Below are 25,819 nucleotides of genomic sequence, written 5' to 3' on the forward strand. Positions count from 1 at the left end.
AATTTGATGACAGTCTTCCCACAGCAAACAATTCACTCTTCTCGCAGATTCCAGATGCTCGGCATTCCTGCCATCAGGATGGAAAAATTTACTGTGAGTCTAGAGAAATTTAATATCACCATTCTTGTCATTTCCCTCATAGCTTCATTATTACAACAAGTCTGGGGAAGCTATAAACCTATGTTAAATGATAAAAAAAGATGTGCTCTGTGTCCAATCATATTGACCAAAATACTGAGAAATCGTATAGAAAAAGACTTGGGAAAGAGAAATATATGTATTCGATTTTCCCCTTAGTTTTGATATTTGTGTTCTATACAGTATGGCCAGGCACAGGACTAAAACGTTTTACTATAACCGTGGGCTAATAAACACTAAAGAGCATATATCGACGCCCAGAACAACAATATAAAACTTCATTATATTAATAAAATGGGATACGCCAAGCTTTCAATTTTCCACTGTGTCAAAGGTAAAATAATCAGCACGATTCAGTGCCGCTCACAACAGGCCTCAATTTTTCTCCTTCAAACTATGTTTTATTTCCCAAACTACCTATACTACTAAAATATTTTAATTCAACCCCGATAGAGGCATTCTCTTTTTTACACTCTCCCTCAACTGCAAATAACTTGTTAAAGCATTCGGCAGGCTGAGTTTTTAAATATGCAAAACAATTTTCATAATTACAAAACGGCAGATTGCTTAGTTCCAGCTTACACAACGACAAGCCTACCTCAGAGACACTACGGTTCAGTTCCAGGCCACTATAAGACAGCGAGTATCGCAATAAACTGAGTCACACGTTTTTTGGTTTCTCAGTGCATATAGAAATTATGTTTGCACTACACTGCGGCCTACTAAGTGTGCAACAGCATTACGTCCCAAAACCCAACGTACATAACTTAATTTAAAAATACTTTATTGCGAAAACACGCTAACCATCATCTGACGATGCAGGGTTGCCACAAACCTTTCATTTGCAAAAACAGTATCTGCGAAGCGCACTGAAACGAGGTATCGGGTGCCTTAAGTCTATAAATCAGGGTGAGTTAACAGAGGGAAGCGCACACACCTGCACAGAACTCCCACGTTTAGTTGCCGCCTCTAAACCTACGTCGGGTCCAATTCCTAACGAAGTGCACGCTGGCCGTGGTGGCCTCGCAGACGGCGTCCTCCACACCCGTCAATGTAACAACACTTTGATTCCAGAAGATGAAGGCATAGCAAAGTGAAAATTACTTGTAAAACTCTTGTAAAGTACGGCCGACAACTGTCTTCTAAAAACTGGATACACACTTATACTGTACTTAACCAGTTACAGGGCCTCCTGGCCTGGAACAGTTGGCTACAAAAGCTAAAGCGCTGTATTTGTTTTACTGCAGTTAATAGTACAATAGGATTTATCTCCACTTATTTCCATATTTATAATATATTTAAAATTTAGCATAACATACAGTGAGACCAAGCCAAATAGTGTATCTGGGTTTTAACTTACACTGCAGGACGGCAACCTAATCTTAACTTAATATTAACTCTAACTTCCGTAGCTACTATTCGGTGTATTACATGGTAAACAGTGAACACACCAGTAGGTACCAACATCCATCAGGAGGATGAGGATCTGCAAGAGAAACCACGTGAGCAGAAGGCAGTTCACTGATTGTACAGAAGGAGAGGTGAGGCCTTCTCCCAGGACTACTGCAATGATCGGCAGAGATAAAGAACGAGTGCTCGGCAAACTAACACCTCCCTGTTTTACAAATGAAGGAATACAAAACACACCTGGCACCTGGGCCGCCCTTAGTAGCTGCACAGTAGATGCCATCATCTGTTTTTATCATTTCCTCTTGGAGGCTTGTTAGTTGAATTTAATAAGCAATTAAGTGAAAGGAAAGCAGAGTTCAAGAGAAAGAATCACTTCAATGGCTTTCTTTTCAATCCTTTTCAAGGATTCTCCTGAAATATCCTTCATGACATCCCCAAGAACAATCTGCTCCACGGTAACGCAACAGCTGTGCTCCTGAGAAAACCTGTGTTATCAAAAACATACAAAAACCCTGCTTCCGGGCTTCCCTGGTGGCGCAGTGGTTGAGAGTCCGCCTGCCGATGCAGGGGACACGGGTTCGTGCCCCGGTCCGGGAAGACCCCACATGCAGCGGAGCGGCTGGGCCCGTGAGCCATGGCCGCTGAGCCTGCGCGTCCGGAGCCTGTGCTCCGCAGTGGGAGAGGCCACAACAGTGAGAGGCCTGCGTACCGCAAAAAAGAAAAAAAAACCTGCTTCCATGGGGAAAAGATGTGGTAGGTGAGACAGTTTCCAAATAGTGATGACAACGTACTTCCATGCATGAATCTTACAATAAATGGAATAATCTACTAATCTAATAATCTATTTTAAGCTAAAAATAATAAATTGGTGGCTCAAAACTGATAATCACCGACGTAAATGCTTCCCACCCTTCCAGCCTACACAAATCTTTAAACTGCTTGAAATTTTGTCTGTAACAGAAATCATAATCATCAGGGGTAAACCGCACCCTCAAAACTCCAAGAGTGGCCAGTTTAAAGCTGCTGAAATGTAAGAAGATCCGGAAAGAGACCTAGTACACGTAAAGAATCTAGTATAAGATAAAGGTAGCATTTCAAACCAGGGAAGTAGTGAGAAATTATTCTACTAAGAGTGCTGCATCCCTGGATTACCTTTTCAGGAAAAAATGAAATCAAATACGAAACTAGATCCCTACATAATGAAGGCAATCCCAAATAACATCTTTGCATTCAAACTGTGTCATAAAAATTCAGTCTAAGAAATAACCTGCTATCACAAAAATCCTTTCACAATAATTACAAGAGTGATTTTTTTCACAATCCTCACTTGTCAAGAAGCATTACAGACTTTAGTTACTCTGTCCCGTACCTTAAGACACGTTCACATGCACTTCTTGGACAGTATTTAAAAATTTAGGAGGTTCAAGGGCACTACATCAGAAAGAGAAGTTTAACATTTAACGTGAGTTTTGGCAAATAAAATATTTTTTAAATTGTACTGATTTCAATAGCCTTATAATAGCTGTTCAGTTACATCTTAACAACATAAAGCCATCTTCCTGGTTTTGTTACCAAGGCTGTTGCCCCAGAATCATACCCCCGCCCCTCCTCAAAGGGAAACCAACTGCTCTTACCTAAATTTCAGGGGGAAGCTGCGAGAGAAGAACAAGAACTGGCTGGAACCAACCAAACCCAAGATGGCGGAAGATGTGACCTCCTGTAGACTCTAAGCCTCATTACAGGGCCATTGTGATTCATCAGCTAAATGACACAGCTACCAGCCCATGACAGCTGACAGTTGCCAGGACAACCAGAAAAGCCCATACAAGGACTGAAAAGGAGAGTTCCCTCAGTTCTGGGTCCAAACCACACCCCTGTTCTTGAATAACTCAGGGATATTCCTCCCTCTCTTCCCAATTCCCTCCCTTTCACCTCGACCCTCCTATGTATGTGGTGTCTCCACCTGAATTGGGTGGAGAAGTTGATTTGCAAACTAGGTTCCCGCTTCTCCATCCTTCGAAGAAAGCTGGGGCTGGTTCCAGTATCAGCACCGGTTTCGTTACTGGCTGCATGAATCCAACTGGAAAAAGAACCTCCCTGGCTGGGATGCGGGTCCGGCCCAGGCTAGGACCCTGACTGGGTCCAGTCGACCAATTCAGTAACAGTTTGGTCTCCATTTTTACTATAACTGCTCACTGTGTATCTCTCAAGGTCTCTTCTAAAAGGAAAAAAGAGTCACATCTTTTGGATGCCAAGTTCCAAGAATATAAACCCACTAAATAAAGTTCTTACTACCAAAGAGAAAAGAATATTTTGTAATGAACAATTCCACAGCAGCAGGGATTTAAAATCTACCAAGATCACTCAAACTGCCAATAACCCCCTTTTAAAACTAAACCCTAAGATTGTATTAAGAATTTTTTGTAAAAGGCAAAATCTCTTTTGTGATAAGGAAGAACATTGCAAAATAAAGCCTAGTGATTCAGCTAATTTCAGTTAGCATGTACACACACAAGCACATATGGAATTTGGGTTATAAAAACAGACTCTTGATATAACAATTCTCATTTATTTCATAGGAAGAACACCAAAAAATGCCCCCTTTAATTTAAATGTCACTTAGCACAGCACGTTCTACCAATCAAGAGATTGCCAGGGGGGCAAGGAAGGGACTTTTCCAAATGTGGAACTGGGCTTCAAGCCTCTGAGGAAACAGTGCAAGAGAGCAGATTCTTTTTTATTACTGTTATTGAGATAAAATTGACATACAACATATATAACATGGCATTAGTTTTACGTGTACAACGTAATGAAAGAGTAGATCAATTCTTGATTCTTAAGTTGCCACCTGCTGACAATTACAGGGTCCAATGGTCCCTTACACGGTCCACAGGCACTTGTTCCCACTGGGAATTCAGCACCGTCCAAGGGGGAAAAAAATCAAAACTCTGTTGACCTATGTTCAAATTTGCAACAGGGTGATGATTTTTGCAGAAATCTAGTGCTGTCACTGTTTCCTAGGCCACACAGGTGCTGCAGCAGTTATGCCTGTCAGAATCCTTGTTCCTTCTCATCAACTTCCATGGCATCTCCTTATTGCCATTTGTGTTTGGAAAATTATACAACTATAATTATGTCAAGTCATTTGTTCAAATTCGCTCACAGAAGCATAAAACAGTGACAGAAAAGAGTGATACAATCACAGGGGTTCCCAGTCTTCTGAGTATGATCTGAGTACCAAATGTTAGTTACAAGGCTACAAAGGCAAGTGAACGTGACGATATTCACTAGTAAACCGACAAAGCACAATATTAGCCCTCATTCAATATCCCTTCCTATCAAACACACGCCCGCTACACTAATGTCATTGGTTTTTATCTTGGATACCATAAACTGCAAAGCTATAGGATTTCACAGGGCTGACAAAGGTAAAGGTGAAAATGTGCTTCAACCACCAGAAACGATGGTGATGAATGAGTTTCCGAAAGAGGTCTGTCTACCAGTTACCAACCAAGGAAGAAAAACCTAACAGGCCTGGCACTGCATGACGCTTCAAGAGGGAACAATCTGAACACCAAACTTTAAAAAAAAACTTCAGTAGAAACTGAAGACTCCAAACAGTTTTGTTAAAGTGCACTTTTTATTATCCTGCTGGAAAAGTTAAACAGTGTTGTTACAAAACGTTGTCAGCCATTTTATGGCAACAAAGAAAATTTCAGCAGGCTCCATTCTTCGTTCATGCTAAGACTAGCACAAAGTTGCAATTATACCCTAAAATGTTGTTAATTAAAATGTGGTCACAAGGGGGCTCAAGCCCATGAGATCTACCAAGGCTGTGGGAAGCTGAGAAACAGTCCTTAAAGGGCCCCTACACAGACTCACCCACCACGTGGCCCAGTGCAGAAGTAGCCCTTTGAAAAATCACCCAGACTTTAAGTGAAAAAGACTCATTTGCTAACTTTAAAGTGTTGGTCTGGGTGGCAGGGGCCTACTCGAATTCTCTGCAAGGACAGTGGCTAGTGGGGGCCATATCCCTGCTCTCCTTTTTCCCTGTGTGGATGGAGAATGTCACCTGCCATGTCAGTAAACAAAGGATGCTGTGGCCATCAAGCCCTCAGCCACGGCAGCCCCCAGCGGTGCGCCCCGAGGGGATTCAGGATGGAGAAAAGCAGGGTCCTGGCCCTAGACAGTTAAAGTGCACATCAACGGAATGACTTCAATGAGGCCAGACTCTTGCATCCTCCCATACATAGAAAAGCGCTAAATTCCTTAACTTGAGGTGTCTGGTTTTCTGTAATGAACAGTAATCTTTTGAAGTTCCAACAACCCGGTCTTTGTTGCAGAAACTCCTACAGATCCTGGCTCCCCCCGTTGCCTCTTCACAGCAGCTCCTCAGAGCACCCGAGAGGGTGCCTCCTGGGCTGAAGTCCTCGGAACGTTTGCCAAATAAAACATAATCCTCAACTTTTCGGTTGTGCGTCTTTTTCGGCTGACAATTGCTAAAGGCAGCAGGTGCTGCTTCTTTCTCCCTTCTGGCGGGGGTCGTCTTCCACTCTCCCTCTGCCTTGCTAAAACCAGTGCACGCCATCTTTCTTTTCTCTTTACTTCTTTGTCTCACTTTTTCCTTCTTACGGCAGATGCCAACTTTGTCCACCTCGTTCCGGGCAGCGTGTGACACCTTCACGCTCTCCCTCCCTCTGTGCTGCTCCGGAGTGCCAGCATCCCCCCGAGGGAAGCTTCTACGTACATCTGGTGACCCAGTTTTTGTGCCTGGCTCTCGAGGCCACAGGGGGGCTTCCATTCCTGGGTCCCATGACGTAACCGTCATAGAGTTCTTGGCCAACTCCCACCCCAAGGGCACCGCACGGCCAGCACGCTGAAAACACACTCCTTGCCCTTCTGTGAGCGAGGCCAACCTGCTTGCTCTGCAGCCTCAGCCTCGGGCGCAGGGGCTCCAGGGGTGTCACGTGCCTAGAGGCAATGGAGGTGCAGGCCAGGCACAGACACCTGTTTGTTCTCCCTCTGCCTCACTACAGCTCACCAGTAACTCCCAGAAAGGAGCTTATACACTCATCTGGAGCCCTGACTTTTTGGCTGCCACCCAGAGGACCCCTCCAGATCCTCTGGTCTGTGGACAGCAGGGCTTACGCTCACAAGACTGGATACGTGTTTGCGTTCTTTAAAAGCTGCTGCCTGAGGGTCTGGCTTCCAATCAGCCTGAATCTAGTTGCTGAGATCCTCTCCTTTGGGACAATGGCTGGTCTTAGCACACCCTCAACTACCGGGAGCCACTAAAAATAAAACAGGATGGCTGGAAAATCACAAAGGTTTGAGAGACACCAGTTAGGGCAGGGTCGAAAAGTAAGGTTCATCTCCTACAGAAGGCCAACCCTTCACGACTTGGAAAGGTAGCTATTTCATCTAATACACAGAAACCAACACAGAGTCAAGCAAATGAAGATGCAGAGGAATACATCCCAAATGAAAGAATAAGGTAAAACCTAAGGAAAAAGCCTTAATGAACAGTGGTATGTAATTTACCTCATAAAAGGGAAAACGTAGTGGTGATAAAGATGCTCACTAAACTCAGGAAGAGAACTGATGAACACAGTGAGAACTGCAACAGAGACAGAAAATACAAAAAATACCATAGAGAAGTAACAGAGCTGAAGGATAAAATAACTGAACTAAAAACGACACTAGAGGGATTCAACAGCTGACTACACGAACCAGAAAAAAAAGGATCAGTGAACTCAAAGACAGAGAAGAGGAACTCCAAGAAGAAGAAAATCAAAAAAAGAAGAAAAAAAGTAAAGACAGCTAAGTAACTTATGGGACAACATCAAGCAGACTAACACTCACAACATAGGGATCCCAGAAGAGAGAGAGAAATGGCAGAAGAGTTATTTGAAGAAATACTGACTGAAAACTTCCCTCACCTCGGGAAGGAAACGACACCCAGGTCCAGGAAGCCCAGAGAAGTCCAAATGAGGTGAACCCAAAGAGAACCACACCAAGACACACTACAATTAAAACATCAAAAGTTAAAGACAAGGAGAGACTCTGAAAAGTAGCAAGAGAAAAACAACTTCTTTCATAAAAGAGAACCCCCATAATACTATAAGCAGGTTTTTCAGCAGAAACTTTGCAGGCCAGAGGGAGTGGCATGATATATTCAAAGCACTGAAAGAATAAACCTTCCAACCATGAATATTCTACCAGGCAAAGTTACCATTCAGAAAGGAACTAGAGGTAAAGAGTTTTCCAGACAAGCAAGAGCAGAAGTAGTTCATCACCACTAAATGGGCCTTAAAAGAAATGTTAAAGGGACTTCTTTAAGCTGAAAAGAAATGATGCTCCTTAGTAAAAGGAAAGTATATAAAAGTAGCAATCTCACTGGTAAAGGTAAATACATAGAAAAGGCAGTGGATTCATCACTTATAAAGCCAGTGTGGTTTAAAAGACAAAAGCAGTAAACACAACTGTAATCACAATAACTAGTTAAGGGATACACAAGATAAAAAGATATAAAATGTGACACCAAAAACATAAGAGTGGTGGAGGAAGTAAAAACGCAGAGCCTTAGAATGCATTCAGACATAAGCTGCTATTAACTTAAAATACGGTCATAAATGTAAGATGTTATAAGTAAGCCTCACAGTTCTCACAAAGGAAAAGAATTATAGGGGATACACAAAAGACAGTGACAAAGGAGTCTACACATACCACTAAAGATAGTTATAAAACCACAAAAGAAGAGCAAGAGAAGAAGAAAGGAAGAGAGGAACTACAAAACAGCCCTAAAAACGATTAACAGAACGGCAGTGAGTACATTCGTATCAATAACTACTTTGAATATACATGGACTAAATTATCCAATCAAAAAACAGACTGCCTGAATGGATTAAAATACAAGACCTATCAATAGCTATTTGCTACCTACAAGAGACCCACTTCATACGTAAGGACACACCCAAACTGAAAGTGAACGGATGGAAAAGATATCCCATACACATGGAAACCGAGAAAGAAATCTGGGGTAGCTACACTTACATCAGGCAAAATAGACCTTAAAACAAAGACTGTAATAGGAGACGGAACAGGTCATTATATAATGATAAAGGTGTCAATCCAACAAGAGGGCATAACATTTGTAAATATTTACGCACCCAATACAGGAGAAAGCAAATATTAACAGACCTAAAGGAGGAAACAGACAGCAACACAATAATAGTAGGGGACTTTAATATCCCACTTACATCAGTGAATAGCTTATCCAAACAGAAAACCAATAAATCAGGAAACATTGGCCTTCAGTGACACATTAGAGCAGAAGAACTTAACAGATATATACAGAACATGCCATCCAAACCAAAACAAACCAAATATACATTCTTCTCAAGTGCAAACAGAACACTTTCCAGAAGTATCATATGTTAAGTCACAAGATAAGTCTTAACAAATTTAAGAAGATGGAAATCATATCAAGCACCTTTTGCACCTCTGACTGCAACAGTATGAAACTAGAAATCAATTACTAGAGAAATACCTGGAAAATTCACAAGTACGTGGAGATTAAATAATGTTACTGAAGAAATCAAAAGAGAAATCAAAAAACTAATAAAAATGAAAATACAACATACCAAAACTTAGGTAATATAGCAAAAGCATTTCTAAGAGGGAATTTCATAGATATAAATGCCTAAAACTCAAGAAACAAGGAAAATCTCAGATAAACAAACTTTATAACTCAAGGACTAGAACAAAGCCCAAAGTTAGTAGAAGGAAGGAAATTTTGAAAAGATGACAGCAGAATTAAACGAATTAGAGACTTAAAGACAAGAGGGGAAAAAAATCAATAAAACCAAGAGCTGGTTCTTTGAAAAGATAAAACTGACAAACTCACCAAGAAAAAAAAAGGAGAGGACTCAAATAAATAAATCAAGAATGAAAGAGGAGCTGTTAGAACTGATACTACAAAACCAAAAGGATTAAAAGACTGCTTCAAACAATATGCACCAACAAACTGGACAACCTAGAAGAAATGGGTAAATTCCTTAGAAACATACGACTTACCAAGAGGGAATCATAAAGAAACAGAAAATGTGAACAGGCATTACTAACAAGGAGATTGAATTAGTAATCAAAAACCTCCCAACGAACAAAAGCCCAGGACCAGATGGCGGCACCGATGAATTATAGCAAACATTCAAAGGAGAATCAATGCCAACCCTTCTCAAGTCTTCCAAAAAATAGAAGAGGGACCACTTCCAAACTCATTTTACAAGGCCTGCATTACCCTAATATCAAAACCAGGCAAGGACAACACAAGAAAAGAAAATCACAAGCTAATATCCCTGATGAACATAGCTGTAAAAATCCTCAACAAAACATTAACAAACGAAATTCAACAATACGTTAAAAAGGTGATGCACCATAATCAAGTGGGATTTATTCCAGGAATGCAAGGATAGTTCAGCATCCGCAAATCAATCAATTTGTGATACACCACATATACAGAATGAGTAATAAAAATCATATGATCATCTCCATAGATGCAGAAAAAGCATGTGACAAGATTCAACATTCCTTCATGATAAAAAGTCTCAACAAAGTGGGTATAAAGGGAACATACCTCAATATAATAATGGCCATTTAAGACAAACTCACAGCTAACATCATAGTCAAAGGTGAAAAACTGAAAGCATTTCTTCTAAGACCAGGAGCAGGACAAGGACGCTCGCTCTCACCACTTTTATTCAACCAAGTATTGGAAGCCCTCGCCATGGCAATCAGACCAGGAAAAGAAATAAAAGGTATCCAAATCAAAAAGGAAGAAGTAAAACTGTAACTCTTTGCAGATGATGTGCTATTATATATAGAAAACCATAACGACTCCACCAAAAAAAGTTACAATAAATAAATGAATTTATTAAAGCTGCAGGATACAAAATCATGTACAGAAATCTACTGTGTTTCCATGCACTAAACTATCAGAAAGAGAAATTAAGAAAGTAATCCCATTTACAACTGCATCAAAAAGAATAAAATACTTAGAAATAGATTTTACCAATGACGTGAAAGACCTGTTCACTGAAAACTTTAAGACACTGATGGAAGACATTGAGAAACGCAAATAAACGGAAAGATATTCCACACTTAAGGATTGGAAGAATTAATATTGTTAAAATGTCCATACTACCCAAAGAAATCTACTACCCAAAGGATTCAGTGCAATCCCTATGAAAATTCCTAAGGCATTTTTCACAGAAATAGAACAAACAGTCATAAAATTTGTATGGAACCACAAAAGACTGCAACAGCCAAAGCAAACTTGAGAAATAAAAAGGTGGAGGCATAATGCTCCCTGATTTCAAACTATATTACAAAGCTATAGTAAGCAAAACAGTATGGTAAGGATATAAAAACAGACACATAGATCAACTGAACAGAATAGAGAGCCCAGAAGCATGCATTTGTGGTCATTCAATTTATGACAAAGGAGCTAAGAATATACAATGGGGAAAGGAGAGTCTCTTCAATAACTGGTGCTGGAAAAACTGGACAGCCACAGGCCAAAAAAAAAGAAACTAGACCACTACCTTACACAAAAAATTAACTCAAAATGGATTAAAGATGTGAATGTAAGACCTGAAACCATAAAACTCCTAGAAGAAAGCATAGGCAGGAAGCTCCTTTGACACTGGTCTTGGCAATGATTATTTGGATTTGACACCAGAGTCAAAGGCAACAAAAGCAAAAATAAACAAGCAGGACTACATAAAACTAAAAAGCTTTTGCACAGCAAAGGAAACCATCAACAAAATCAAAAGGCAACCGATAAAATAAAAATATTTGCAAATTATATACATCATAAGGGGTTAAAAAGAAGGCAGATTATCTGAATAGACATTTTTCCAAAGAAGACATACAGAGGGCCAACAGGCACGTGAAAAGATGTTCAACACTGCTAATTATTAGAGAACTGCAAATCAAAGCCACAATGAGATACCACCTCACACCTGTTAGAATGGCTACTATCAAAAAGATAAGAAATAACAAGTTCTGGTAAGGATGTGGAGAAACGGGAACCCTCATGCACTGTTGGTAGGATTGTAAATTGGTGCAGCCGCTATGGAGAACAGTAAGGAGGTTCTTCCAAAAAATTAAAAATAGAATTACCATATGATCCAGCATTTCCACTTCTGGGTATTTACCCAAGGCAAACAAAAACCACTAACTCAAAAAGATATATACACCCCAACGTTCATTACAGTATTATTTACAATAGCCAAGATATGGAAACAACCTAAACGTCCATCGACAGATGAATAGATAAAATGTCTCTGACACACACACACACACAATGGCATATTATTCAGCCATTAAAAAAAGAATGAAATCTTGCCATTTGTGACAATACGGATGGACCTTGAGGGTATTATGCTAAGTGAAATGTCAGACAGTGAAAGACAAATACCTTATGATCTCACTTATATGTGGAATCTAAACACAGCAACAACAAGAAGCAGCTCACAGGTACAGAGAACAGACTGGTGATTGCCAGAGGTGGGGGTGGAGGGCGGGCAAAATGAGTGAAGGGAGTAAAAAGGTACAAATTTCCAGTTATAAAGAGACATGGGGATATAATATACAAAAGCATAAGCAATGTAAGAGAAAACTGACCTGTGTCACTCAAGGGTCAACTGGTCATGGCCAACAAGCCCTGAAAAGATGCTCGACATCATCAGTCATTAGGAAAATGCACACAGAAACCACCATGAGCTACCACCTCGCCCCTACTAGGATGACTATAATTTTAAAACTACATAAAATAACAAGTATGGGTGAGGATATAAACTCTCATACACTGCTGGTGAAAATATAAAATGGTGCAGACTAGAAAACAGTCTGGTGGTTCCTCAGAGAGCTGAACACAGAATCCGAGCAGGAAACTGTGTTCCTAGGCACACACCTAAAAGAACTGAAATCAGGGGTTCCAACAGATACTTGAACAACAACTGACATTGCAGCATTATTCACTACGGTCACAAGGTAGAAACAACTCAAGTGTCCACCAGCAGAAAAACGGATAAACAAAATTCAGTGTGTACATACAAAAGAATATCCTTCAACCATAAAAGGGAATGTAGTGCTGATACATGGATCGGAACATGGATGTGCCTTGTAAACGTTATGGTAAGTAGCGTAAGTCAGTCACAAAAGGACAAATGTTACATGACTCCACTTACGGGAGATACCTGAAATAGGCAAAATCGAGACAGAAAGTGGAACGGTGACGTCAGAAGCTGGCAGTCGGGGGCAAGTGGAGTTACTGCTAAACGGATACAGTTTCTGTCTGGGGTGATGAAAATGTTTTGAAAATAGACAGTGGTGATGTCTGCACAACATTTTGAATGCAATTAATGCCACTAAACTGTACATTTAAAATGGTTAATATGGCAAATTTTATATTATATACATTTTACCTCAATTTAAAAAAACTGAAAAGTGAAAAAAAACCCCCAAAACTATATAGACATCGCTAAATACTGCATTCCTTACAGCTAAAACAGAGGTCACACTATTGCCATAAAGATTATAAAATGAGCCTCAGAATGAAAGACAAATATTATGCAATGAATGAAAATTACTGGCGAAATTCCTCCATGAGATGACTCTGTGGGACTCTCTGTAGCAGCAGAGGTGCGCACTGTGGGAGAGCCATTGCCATCATGGAGGCGTGTTGGCACATGCTGACTGTACCCTTTGGAGGAAACCACCAGCAGGACAGAAGCTGAGACACAGTCTCCACCTGTGAGCCACTGGGAGAAACCCCACGTAGTGATTTTTCTGTTAAACACTGAAAAACCCGTACTACCTGGAGAGAAACTTCTTCACTTAGTTCATCAACAGTTTGTGAGCAGAGACGAGGATGGAAATAAGTGTACTGATTCAGTTTAAAGGGAGCACAAGCTCTATGCTCTAAGAAGTACACTACTACCAAAAAGAAGAAAACTTGTACCCAAATGTGGGTTCACACACTGCTTTTTGTTCACACTTAACAGCTACCCATCAACCACATGCCTAATGAGCTCAACTTGCTGAGGCAAGGAACTGTGACCATATGAACGTGGTCAGCTCAAAGCTACCGGGTATATACTTCTTTTGGGGAACTATCAGAAGAAAAGGGCAGCAAGGTCAACGATGAAATGTACAAACAATCAAGGGGGGGAAATGATCATATTAGCCTTTGAAGTGAAAGATGAGAACAAAACACTTCATGACAGACAATGCTAATGAAGTCTTTTGTTATTTCAAATGGCTTCCTTTCGTGGTGTATCTCAGTGATACACTCAGTATCTCCAAGAACGTGAATCTATCACTTTCAAGATAAAAACATCATGATTTTCATGTTGGAAATAAGGTTAGCCAGATTTCCTAACAAAACTGATCTATGGTGCAAACAACCTTTTCAAGAACTAAACAACTTGTTTTTTAAAAACTTTTTAATTAATTAAAAACTTAATGCAGGGATGTAAAGGGGATCATATACAGCTCCAGAAAGGATTAAAAATGGAAGACAGGTGAGAGTTACTCAGAGAAAAGAATGAGAGTGCCAAGAGAGGTAAATCCAGAAGAGTGACATGAGAAATAAGGGACACAGAAAAAGCCTTACACATATTAACCGACACACAGAAAGAGAAATGAGAGAAAGAATGGAGCACAGGTAATATCTGAGTGATAACAACCGAAAATTTTCCAGAATTCATGAAATACATGAACACATACATCCAAAAAGCCAAAAGAATTCTAAAAGAATAGAAAAAAAAGAAATTCTACCTAGACACACAGCAAGAATAGAAAAAAAAAATCTTAGAGAAAAAAGATAGATTACTTTAAAACAGAGAGTCTGACAGCTGATTTCTAAATAGCAATTTTTTTTTTTTTTTTTTTTTGCGGTATGCGGGCCTCTCACTGTTGTGGCCTCTCCCGTTGCGGAGCACAGGCTCCGGACGCGTAGGCTCAGCGGTGGCTCACAGGCTCAGCCGCTCCACGGCATGTGGGATCTTCTCGGATCGGGGCATGAACCCGTGTCCCCTGCATCGGTAGGTGGACTCTCAACCACTGCGCCACCAGGGAAGTCCTAAATAGCAACTTTAAAGATATCGTTTCTTCATCTTCTCGTTCTTAGTACACTGAAAAAATAATAATGCCAACCTAGAATTCTATGCTTAGTAAGAATACCTTTCTAAATGAAGCAAATGAAAGCACGTCCGACACGACAACAGAGACAGTTGGACATCAGCAGACCTTCAATAGTGGAAATTCTAAAGAGTTTTATATTAACCAGATGAAAAGTCATCTTGGATTAAAATGCCAAGTTGTAAGATGCTATGAAGCTGACATCTTCAAGGTTTGGGTTTTGTTTTTCAATAGAGAATCAAAATACATGACACAACAGCATATAAACGGGGAGGGAAGCATACAGGGTAAGAGTGTAAGGTCTTTAGATTGTCCAGGATGACGATAAAGGCACAGATTAACGGGGGATTTTATAATAAAGGACGCATGTTGTAATTTCTACGGTAGCCACTAAAAATAGAGAAAGAGAGTGTATGACTTCAGAATAATTAAGGGGAAATCTAAAATGATAAACGGAAGTGTTCTAATGAACACACAGGAACAGAAGAGAACAGGAGTAAAGACTTTCCAACACACTACGTGACTGTGAAAACCTGCCGAGAGAATGAGAAAGGAAAATTACAGGCTACAATCACTCATAGACACAGATATTAAAACTGTAGATAAAATGGGAGCAAGCCAAATCCAGCAGGCTATATGAAAGGGATAAGAAATCAGCAGCAAATTGGGCTTATCCCTAAAATGCCAGTTAGCGTAACATTCAAACATCAGTGATATTTGCTATATTGAGATGTACAGGAAACAAATCATATGATTACAGTGAACAAATAAAACGCACTTGACAAAATTCAATGGCTAGTGATTTTTAAAAAGTTTTCTGCAAACTAAGAATAAAAGGAAACTTCCTTAATCTAATAAAGGGCATACATGAAAAAAACCTAGAGCGAGCATGACAACGAAGAAATGCTGAAGTAACTCCTTTTGAGATCCAGAACTGAAAACAGGGATGCTGAGTCACAATGACAGTCAACACTGTAATCAAGGTCCCACATGGCAGCTCTGCCCGCAGGGGAGAAAGGACAGTCTTTACAGCGTCACGGCGGGACAGCTGGACATCCACGTGGGAAAAGTTAATCTGTAGCCTACTTCACACCTTACACAAAAATCTATCCTAGAGTATTAAAATCAAAATGTGAAAGGAAAAATGAATAAGTTCCTGACCATAGGCTGAGGAACAGTTCATGAATAAAATACAGAAATCACTCACCATAAAGGACGTGGTGATGAGCTGCCCTGAAATGTGTGACTCCTGCACGTGGACCAGGGCAGGAGGCAAGGAGAATGAGAAGACAGGCCACAGAACAAGAGAAGACGGCTGTCAGCTAGCAAAGCTGACGACGGACGGAATCCAGGACACAGAAAAATGCCCTACACAGAAGACCAGGCACTTGAAAAATAAGCAGAAGATGTGAGTCGGTACCTCACGAAGAGAACATCGAAACGGCCAATGTGAACATGTGCTCAGCCTCATGAACAACCCAGAAGTGCACGCTAAAGCTACCACGAGCTACCACTACATATGGACCACCGTGAACAACAGATACAGATATGGAGTGACAGGGCCTTTCCCACGTCCTGGAGGAGGAAAGGGGCTGAATGTGGAGTGAATAAATGGCCCACGCCCATGGGATGAAGCCACCACAGAAATCCCAGTACTGCGGCGTTCAGCGAGCTTCTGTGTTGGTGAACACTTCTACACACAGTGGGTGACGGTCCCCAACTCCCACAGGGACAGAGTCTCCTGGTCTCTGGACCCTCCCAGACCCCACCTACGCATCTCCTCATCTGTATCCTTTATCCTGCCTTTTATTACACAGTAACCTGACGAGGATGAGTTACATCTTTCCCTTAGTTCTGTGAGCTGTTCTAGCAAAGGACAGAATGCAAGGAGGCAGCTGTGGGACCCCACTTTGCAGCCATGCTAGACAGAAGCTGTGGGCAACCTGGGGGCCTATTACTTGTAACTGCTATCTGAAGTTGGGGCGTCTTACGGGGACTGAGCCTGTGAGGTCTGCGCGACCACCAGCGTGTGTCAGAACCGAGCTCTGGGACACCCAGCTGGTGTCGCAGAGAACCGCTCGGTGTCAGGGAAACCCACACACCTGGAGTGAGAGCTACTGAGTGTCAGGAGTACTGTCTACACTGCACTTCTCCTTTGCAGGCTGGACCGCCTTTCTCTTCTCTTGAAGTAAATACTGCAAAACTCACCGTCATAGGAAGAGGCAATCAAAAAGTAGACGGCCAAAAAATAAAGAAGAAAACCAAGTATAGAGGTATGTCGGGCAGTTCACTAAAATATTATGCTTTTCCCCTGGATTCCGTAATATTTATTTTATGTATCCACTTTTAAAAATTCGTAATTTGTTATTTTTTCCCTCATTCTAAACAGTCACCACTAACCTAAAAAAAGTTCATGTGGTAAAATTCCATTTATAAAGCTCAACAACGGGCGAAATTAAACCAAAGTGCCTAGGGGTGCTTAAAACATACGTTCTGTGTACACTGTGAGGCAGGATCTTCTTTGCTGTCCGTCGCCATGGTGGCTGGGGAGGCAGCGAGTGGAGGAAGCGCACGGGATGCTCTCAGGGGTTCAGTTTCTTTCCTCAGGTGGTGACCACATGGACGTTGGCATTATAATCACTCTTAAAACTGTACTATGAAAGTTTTACATGCGTTTCTGTATATATATTATATTCCACATTATATGATATTTGTGAAATTCAGACCTAATGAATTTGTAAAACTAACACAGGTACTATGCAGGGAAAGAACGAGTCCATAAGATTAAAAACAGAACGGTACTATCACAGGAACGAAAACAAGATCAACTCTCTAGCTGATAAAAGCTGTGTCCCAAGGAGGGACAGGTAACAGTTTGGACACTACTACACACGCACACTGGGCTGAACGATTCAGTAGCTAGATGGCGCGTGGTGGGTGGCGGTAGCCAGCGGGAGTTTACAGACAAGGGAAGGAGGCTAAAATGATCCATTTCCTATGGTTTAGAGCTGGAGACACCAGTAAGAACTCATATGCAGCTTAATATACTTACAGACGATTGCACACAGAAATGTTCATATATGTGCATATATACACGGGTCAGTACACACACATGTATTCCTTTGCTCTGCCAGATGAGAGGGCCTAAAAGAAAAACCACTGTGCAAACCTACCATCCAGATCTTGGTTTCTAATCCCATTCCCTAATAAAAGGAGCTGGTGGTCCTTTGAGAAATGGCTGATTCTAGACGGGGCACTGCAAGATTAACCTGGAGCGTCCCGTCATGCCCAAAGTAAGGAAGCGTTTAAAACACGCCCCTGTGGATAGGGATACGTCAAAGAAACCAACTGAAAAAGCTCCCAGTGGCCCCAAAGCTGGGACAATTTGAACAATAAAGTAAGTGAAGTAGAAGTGAATTATGTCCCGAAGTGTCAATAAACATCCAAGAGTCCACACGGATATGAAAAAGGATTGAATAAATTAATGGGAGAGAAGAGAGAAAGTATTCCAAATAAGTTACAGGGATCCGTCACCCTGAAGGAGAGCAGGACACACGCCCTTCGAATGTGAGAGGCACGCAGACGTCCTTCCCCAGAGCACAGCGGGACAGGGTGGGCAGACAGAGTCACTGTCCAGTGGGGAGGTGGGGCGAACATCACATCAGTCACTTAGTCAGCATCAACAGTCATAAACCAAGTGGACAGCATGTCCCCTTAATATACAATATGACGACAGTGGCACTTTACATCAGACAAATTCCAACAGAGGGAATTCCACTACATATCTGACCAGTACTACTCTCGCAAACGGTCAAGGTCGTCAAACACGAGGAAAGTCTAAGGAAACTGCACAGCCAAGAGGAGCCTAATGAGACGAGGTCAACTAAATATAATGTGAGACCCTGGACCCAAAAAAGGATATTAACGGAAACTAAGAAAATCTGAATAAAGTATAGACTTTAGCTAATAATAATGTATCAGTACTGATTTTCTAATTGAAATGAACGTACCAAACTAAGGTAAGATGTTAATAATCAGGGCAACAAGCATAAAGGATATTGGAACTCTCTGTCTTATCTTCATAATCGTTCTCTAAATCTAAAATTACTCTAAAAATAAAATTTAAAAACAAATTTTTTTAAATAAGATCACCAGATCATAACAGCTAAGAAAGAAAACCCAGAACATATGTATACACGAGAGGGGCTAATACACATTTATGTGAAAAGGCTGGGCTATTGAGTGAGTGATTTGGGGACTACTGGCTCTTCACGTGGGAAATAGGTTAAGATTTGATCACTGTCTCATTCCACATGCAAACTAGTTGGACTGAAATTCCAAATGTGTAAAATCAAATTTTTAAAATCATTATTATTTTTAGGCCACGCCATGCGGCATGCGGGATCTTAGTTCCCCGACCAGGGATTGAACCTGCGCCCTCTACATTGGGAGCACGGAGTCTCAACCACTGGACCGCCAGGGAAGTCCCAAAATTTTTTTAATTATTAAAAGAAGATCTTAGAGACTATCTTCTCAATCCTGCCTAAGCACAAGGAAAAAAGCATTCACCACACAGAAAATACTGATTTGTCCATATAAAAGTTTTCAACTTCTATTTTAAAAATGATACTATTTAAGGAAGAAAAAAAGGACAAATGACCAGAAGAAATGGTGTTCAACCTAAAATGACCCAAAGGGTTAATACACAAAATACAAATAAATAGGGCTTCCCTGGTGGCGCAGTGGTTGAGGGTCCGCCTGCCGATGCAGGGGACACGGGTTTGTGCCCCGGTCCGGGAAGATCCCACATGCCGCGGAGTGTCTAGGCCTGTGAGCCATGGCCGCTGAGCCTGCGCGTCCGGAGCCTGTGCTCCGCAACGGGAGAGGCCACAGCAGTGAGAGGCCCGCGTAACGCAAAAAAAAAAAAAAACACCAACAACAAAAAATACAAATAAATACTGCAAATAAATAAGAAAATGATAAACCAATAGAATGGGAAAAGGATAAGAACAAATCACAGAGGAATAACGGCCATTAAACAAAGGGAAGTGTGCTCAGTGTGGGCAGCAAGGCACATTTACCGTATTTCCCCATCAGACTGGTAAAAATTATAAGGACATAATAGCGAATATTGCCAAGAACATGGGGGAAACGATTCTTAAGGTACTGTCCGTGGATTGTTAAGTGGTTTAACACCTCTGGAGGACAATTTGACAACATCCATTAAATGTGTACATCTTTTCTCCTAAAATATTACAAAAGGAACAAAACCAGGGCTTTCATTAAGGGTAGTCTGGTTCACTACACAATGTACTGTGACACGATGGAAAACTATGCATTAGTTGAAGAGAATCTGGAGTATCTATGTTTATATATACAGATGTATGCACACACACACATCATAGAAACACCTCTTCGAGACATTACTTCGTGTAGAAAGAAAGTCACAGAACGATCCATAGAGTATGACAGAATCTGTGATTAAAAAATAAGAAAAAGGACAAAACAATATACTTATGTACACACACATTTACTTACAAAGGCACATAAGTGTTTAATGTACAGAAAATTCTTGCAGGATACTCATCAAACAGAAAGAAAAGGAGACTGGGGGAAGGGGAAGAGCGGGTAGGAAGGGTTTCTTTCCTTTTTTTATCTGTGTAGTTTTATGTATTACTTGTGTAACTAACTGCTCTCAGAGGAAGAGGAAGTGGTGGAAGTTTACACAGCAAGCACTTCCCCACGTGAGCACCACGCGTGCACTGGGGCCACTGTGAGTTGCACCCGCACCCACTGCGTGAGAACCGCCCTTCAGCTATGCTAACGCTGTTCCCCTGGAGACCATCGCTAAGCAACGCTGCTGACAGTAACAATGACCCTTGACTGATCCATGGCGTCTGGTCTACAAGGAAGGACAAGGGAACGTGGCATCTGATGGGTGCCCACACCCTGGGGTCCCCCTAAATGCTGTGACTCTTAAAACAATCTCCTCTGCCCAACTCAAACCTTATTGGGACACACTGGTCAAAAACTATCGCAAAGCCGGGAGTGAGTCGCACCAGTATTTTAGATTTGCACCAAGCGGGCCAGCTAGGCGTGCTAGAGTCCTTTTTTTTTTTTTTTCCGGTACGCGAGCCTCTCACTGCTGTGGCCTCTCCCGTTGCGGAGCACAGGCTCCGGACGCGCAGGCTCAGCGGCCACGGCTCACGGGCCCAGCCGCTCCGCGGCATGTGGGATCTTCCCGGACCGGGGCACGAACCCGTGTCCCCTGCATCGGCAGGCAGACTCTGAACCACTGCGCCACCAGGGAAGCCCTACAGTCCTTTTTCCATTCTAAACAGCCTATGGTATTTTTCACGACTGACGCCTAAACTGCCACTTTAATCATTCCCCATGTTAGGTGTAATCGACAATATTTTGCATTCAATTAAACTAAGACATTTTTTGGTGAACGGCAAGGCAGAAAACTTATTTACTACATAAACTGTAGTAAATTTATGGTTCAAATAAATTTTATCTATAATTTCCCAAACCACGACAGAATTAAATCATTCATTTTATATAGTGGAACACAATGTGGGCCTATATAAAAACTGAAAAGAAAAAAAAATTTTGTCCAAGGGAGCTGCTTCCAAGTTCATGTCTTGAGAAAAAAAGATTTTTATGTAATTTAAAAATCAAAATCACTTCCTAAGAAAAACTAATCCTCAGTGTAAATCACAGTAGAAGAACATCATTCTTGATGGATAAAGACAAGAAAAAACTTGCCAAAGAGTAAGTACGGCTCTGCTTGAAACAGCAAAGAACGGTACGGGCAAATCGTGCACGTGACAAGGCCAGGGTCACCTAACACAACACAAAATCACATTTGTGATTCAGCTCTTTAAAAACTGGGGTGCCAGTGGCTGTCCAGGACAAGACATATCTCAGCTGGTTACAGAAGGGTGTTAATGCGACCACCTCAGTGTGGTCAGTGCAACAGAGCCCATCCCTTTAGCCACACTCTGTGCCACCCCCTCTTCTGAGTGGTCTTAAAAATGCAAGCTACAGCTCCCCAACCCCACTCGCATTCTGTTTTAATAATTCTGAGGAGGGTCCAAGAATCTACATTTTTCTAAAGTGCTGATTCCGGGGAACCCCAGGAAAGGGCTTCAAAGGGGCACTGACCACCCCCATCCCACCTTCTAAATCAGGTCAGAAAGAGGGGATTTCACACATACATACATGCATGAGTTTTTTTCCCTTTCTTGTAAAGCTTTAAGTATCACTAAGTCTTACAACTGATAACAATGTGCTTGTTTTAATTGAGTTCTTTAATGACATATATCAACTTCAGAACAGTTTTCACCTCTGGACAGAAAGAAGAAAATAGAAAAATGGGGGGGGAAAAAATGAGAGGTCTGAGCAACTACGGCCAAAAAAATTCATCGCTATGATTAAAGTAGAGTGACAGGTAATATGAGTACCATGATACTTTCCACACTTTTCTGTATCTTTAAAATACTTAATTTTTAAAAAAAGAAATGTAAATGTACGGCATTGTTCCAAAATGCAAAACAGCACAAGAGCGTTAGCAGGAGCCCTCGGTACCCAAGAAAGCGGTCCCGCCCTCGTCCTCCAGTAACGTTCATCCTGAGGCCATGATGGCCCTCACTCTGGTTTCAGAAAGACAAGCCTGTCTGCAGTCGCTTAAAGCAATGCTGGTTTTCACTGTGAACTGGATGATTTGTAAGGATGGGAGGAAAAGTGCCCCTCACGGGCTCCATACCTGTGTCGCTCCCCGAGCCTGCGGACAGCGCGGGCATGATGCAGGATGCGGGATGCAGGATGTGGGATGCGGGATGCAGGATGCAGGCTGAGCTGGGCCCTGAACTGCCAACACGCTCCGTTCAAAGGCGGCAGGGATGCCAACCCTGAGGCCTGCAGCCACGCTGTCTACCCAGATCTATGTCTCCTGCAGTCCGTTTCTACAAAGAAAAGGAACACATTAAAAATAGAAGAGGCAAGATTACTAAATAGCAACTTTCTGTAACTAATTCAAAATGCTGATTCCAACACATTATTTAGGGAGATCACAATCTTCACAATTTCTTCTACAGACCACAGACAAATATGAAATGGGAGAGTTTTTTATTTCGACGTGGGATTTCTAATTAAAAACATGAAAGTTCTTTGTGAATGTGTCAAGGATTCCTTAAAGATTTTTACAGTTGGTTTGAGAACCACTGACTGCATAGATGGAGAACTTAAGGAAGCTTTTGTAAGCCAACGTCATTCTAAAATTCCTCCCTTCTGTTAGAATTCAAAACTGTATTCCTAAAACGTAGAGCAGAGATTCTCTAAATTGTCAACAACTTATAACTAATTGTAATTTTTTTAAGTAACTCATCCTAATACGACAACTGCAAAGTTCTCTAACGAGATTACCAACAACCTTGAAAGAATACTAGAATTGAAGCAAGATATTATTATAGATTTACAGGACGGCTGATAATCTACACTAAACCTAACAATCCAAGCTAATATATGAAAATAAATTGTTTTAGTAAAAACTCAGCTTTGATGTAGCTTGGAAAATATCAATTTTTTAAATAACTATTTTAAGTAACTTTTATCCCAAAATAAGCAGTAAAGGCACTATTGTACAGTAACTAAAAGCAAGGGCTCTAGTGTTTGCTTAATCTCTAATCCTGCTGGCTCTGTGATCTTGGAAAAGTTATTTAATCTTATTAAGCCTTAATTTCCTTATATGCAAATGAAGAGAACAACAATTTAGAACTGCTGGATAATCCAATGAACACCCTTCAAACAATGAATGCTAACTATTACGACTGTTTTTTTTTTTAATTCAGGTAATGAGATTATAAAATGAAAACATAAAAGTAGCAAGATTAAAATTTCCATTGGCCTACACCTAGGAGGACGCCATGTGGTTTAAATTTGGACCACGGCTGCCTAATAACGGAAAATACACATTTACATTTTTCAGAAATCAGAAGAGCCACACAACATGTTTAAATTCACTTTTTAATGCATTTTTCCCAGTTCTCTATAAACCAAGTTCGGTGATTTAAAAGCATATTTTAACATATATTAACAAGAAAAACAGATACTGTAAACATTTGAAAAACTGGCTCACTTCAATCCCTAAAGCCTTTAAATTGCTGATTCATATTACAGAATAAAGAAAATGAGCTTGCCAAATTCCTCATGAAAAAGTTCAAACTATGAGATTCTATTAAAGCCTTCTAAATTAGCTTTTTAATTATCAAAGTAAACGTTAGCATAAAAATATTCACCATCAAACAGACTATCTTGGACCAGGCAACCCGGTGCAATGTCTTGAGTTTTGTTTTACATTACAAAGGTTGACGTAGTTAAAATGCACATACAAATTCATAGAGATCCTCTGTGTTAATTAAAAATATGAAGGCAGTTATTTTAAATATAAATCACTAAGCTAAAAATAAGACAGAAAAAGGTAAAGCAAGGCTTCATTAGTGCCCGTCTCTGACGCTGTTTTCCCTAATAATTCTAAAAGGCAACTCTGCTTTGCTTTCATAAGTTATCCTAACAATCAGGATTAAGATTCAACTACATAAAGTGCTCCTCGACTCAAACGCAAAGAAAATAAAAAACAGACCATACATAATTTAAAAAACGCATTCAATTAGTAAACTTTTGTTCTGCTGCTGAGAAAAAAGGGAAAAACGGTTATAACTTGTAAAGTATATGCACACGTATTTCTACCATTAGGGCATAAGGCATATACGTAGGTATGTAGATAGGTATTTATTCTAGTGTGTATGTATGTAATTTAAGCTCTTTATGCCATAAATCGTAATTTGTACGGTACAGATTACCTAACTACAGAGATACACATACTATATAATCTATACCATGCAAACTACAACTTCCTTCAAGCCTTAACGAACTTACAACGCTTCAATTTCATAAACCACATACAACATAGAAGCCAATTTATGCTTAAAACAAACATCCTGTTAATACTAAAAGCACCTTACATTTCACATCAAAATATCCTCCTGAGTTGACGCTGCAGCTTTCCACGTACGCCACATACAAAAGATTTTATCACAGGATTTCTCATCTTTTATTTCACAATAAACACTCAAGGTTAAGTTTTTTCCAAAGTTCTATTATTTAAGAAATATATGCTACAAGATAATTATCTTCTCAGAACATACACAAGTATATTAATTTAAAAAAATGGTTTGATAAAATCCCAACCAGGAAAATGGTTAATATTCTGTGGAACGAAGCAGAGTTGCTGGGTTTAACTTTCAAACTGAGCTAAATTTCTGTAGTAATCATGTTATTTTCTTTGGCTAAACTTATTTAAAATGCTTTGGAATTTGTCAGAATCCAGCCATGATTATTACTGACTGTTGTATGGAATCGATTTACTGCAACACAAAAATACCAGCTGTTACAGCACGTCCTGAGAGGGATTACCGAATATTCTTAAATTGAAGTTCAATCCATCTTTCCATAAAAAAGAGAGCGACCCAAACGCCAGGAACGAAAGTGCAGTGTCAAGTGCACCTGAAGCATTTACGATCCCCAACAGAACCATTACGACCCCACTTTAAAAGGGCTTATTTTTGAAATTTCATTATTCCAGTCATACCGTGCTTCTATATATCACACTGTATCAGGTTCTTCTGGCATCCGTCATATGGAAACAGTGAACTATGCGAGGGTCTAGAACCTACAATGTTCAGTTTCTACCCGCCCTGGGCAACCCTTAGGACTCCCGAGGCACTCATGACATCTAGTGGTCAACCACAGAAGTGCAAGTGTCTGTAGCAGAAAGTTTTTTGAGTTTTCCCTAAAAAAAAAAGTCTTAATTGCACCCAGTGAAACAACCATCTGCAAAAACTTTTATTAATGTGTGCGCACTCACACACTCACACACACACACACACACACACACACACACACTCCTCCTGTGTATCTCCTCTATCAATACTTCTTTTCTGACAGCAGATGTGGTTTTCCACACCCCAGGCAGAAATGTGACACCAGTCAGGTGACCTACAAT

At 40.7% G+C, this 25,819-nt stretch overlaps 1 protein-coding gene across 5 annotated transcripts in view; it reads right to left on the reverse strand.

The window, feature by feature from the left end:
* MPP7 (MAGUK p55 scaffold protein 7) overlaps positions 1-25,819 on the reverse strand; it is a 413,704-nt gene that overhangs the window by 174,309 nt on the left and 213,576 nt on the right. For 4 of the 5 annotated variants that reach the window (XM_060291639.1, XM_030832320.2, XM_030832311.2 and 1 more), the window contains one exon: positions 22,523-22,721. In XM_060291639.1, coding sequence (XP_060147622.1) covers positions 22,523-22,559 — 37 coding nt within the window. In that variant the 5' untranslated portion in view covers positions 22,560-22,721. Of the gene's footprint in view, positions 1-22,522; positions 22,722-25,819 lie in introns of those variants that run through there. The other variant, XM_030832321.2, reaches the window with a different exon arrangement.

Source organism: Globicephala melas, chromosome 2, assembly GCF_963455315.2.
Source record: "Globicephala melas chromosome 2, mGloMel1.2, whole genome shotgun sequence".
Taxonomy (NCBI): Eukaryota; Metazoa; Chordata; class Mammalia; order Artiodactyla; family Delphinidae; genus Globicephala; species Globicephala melas.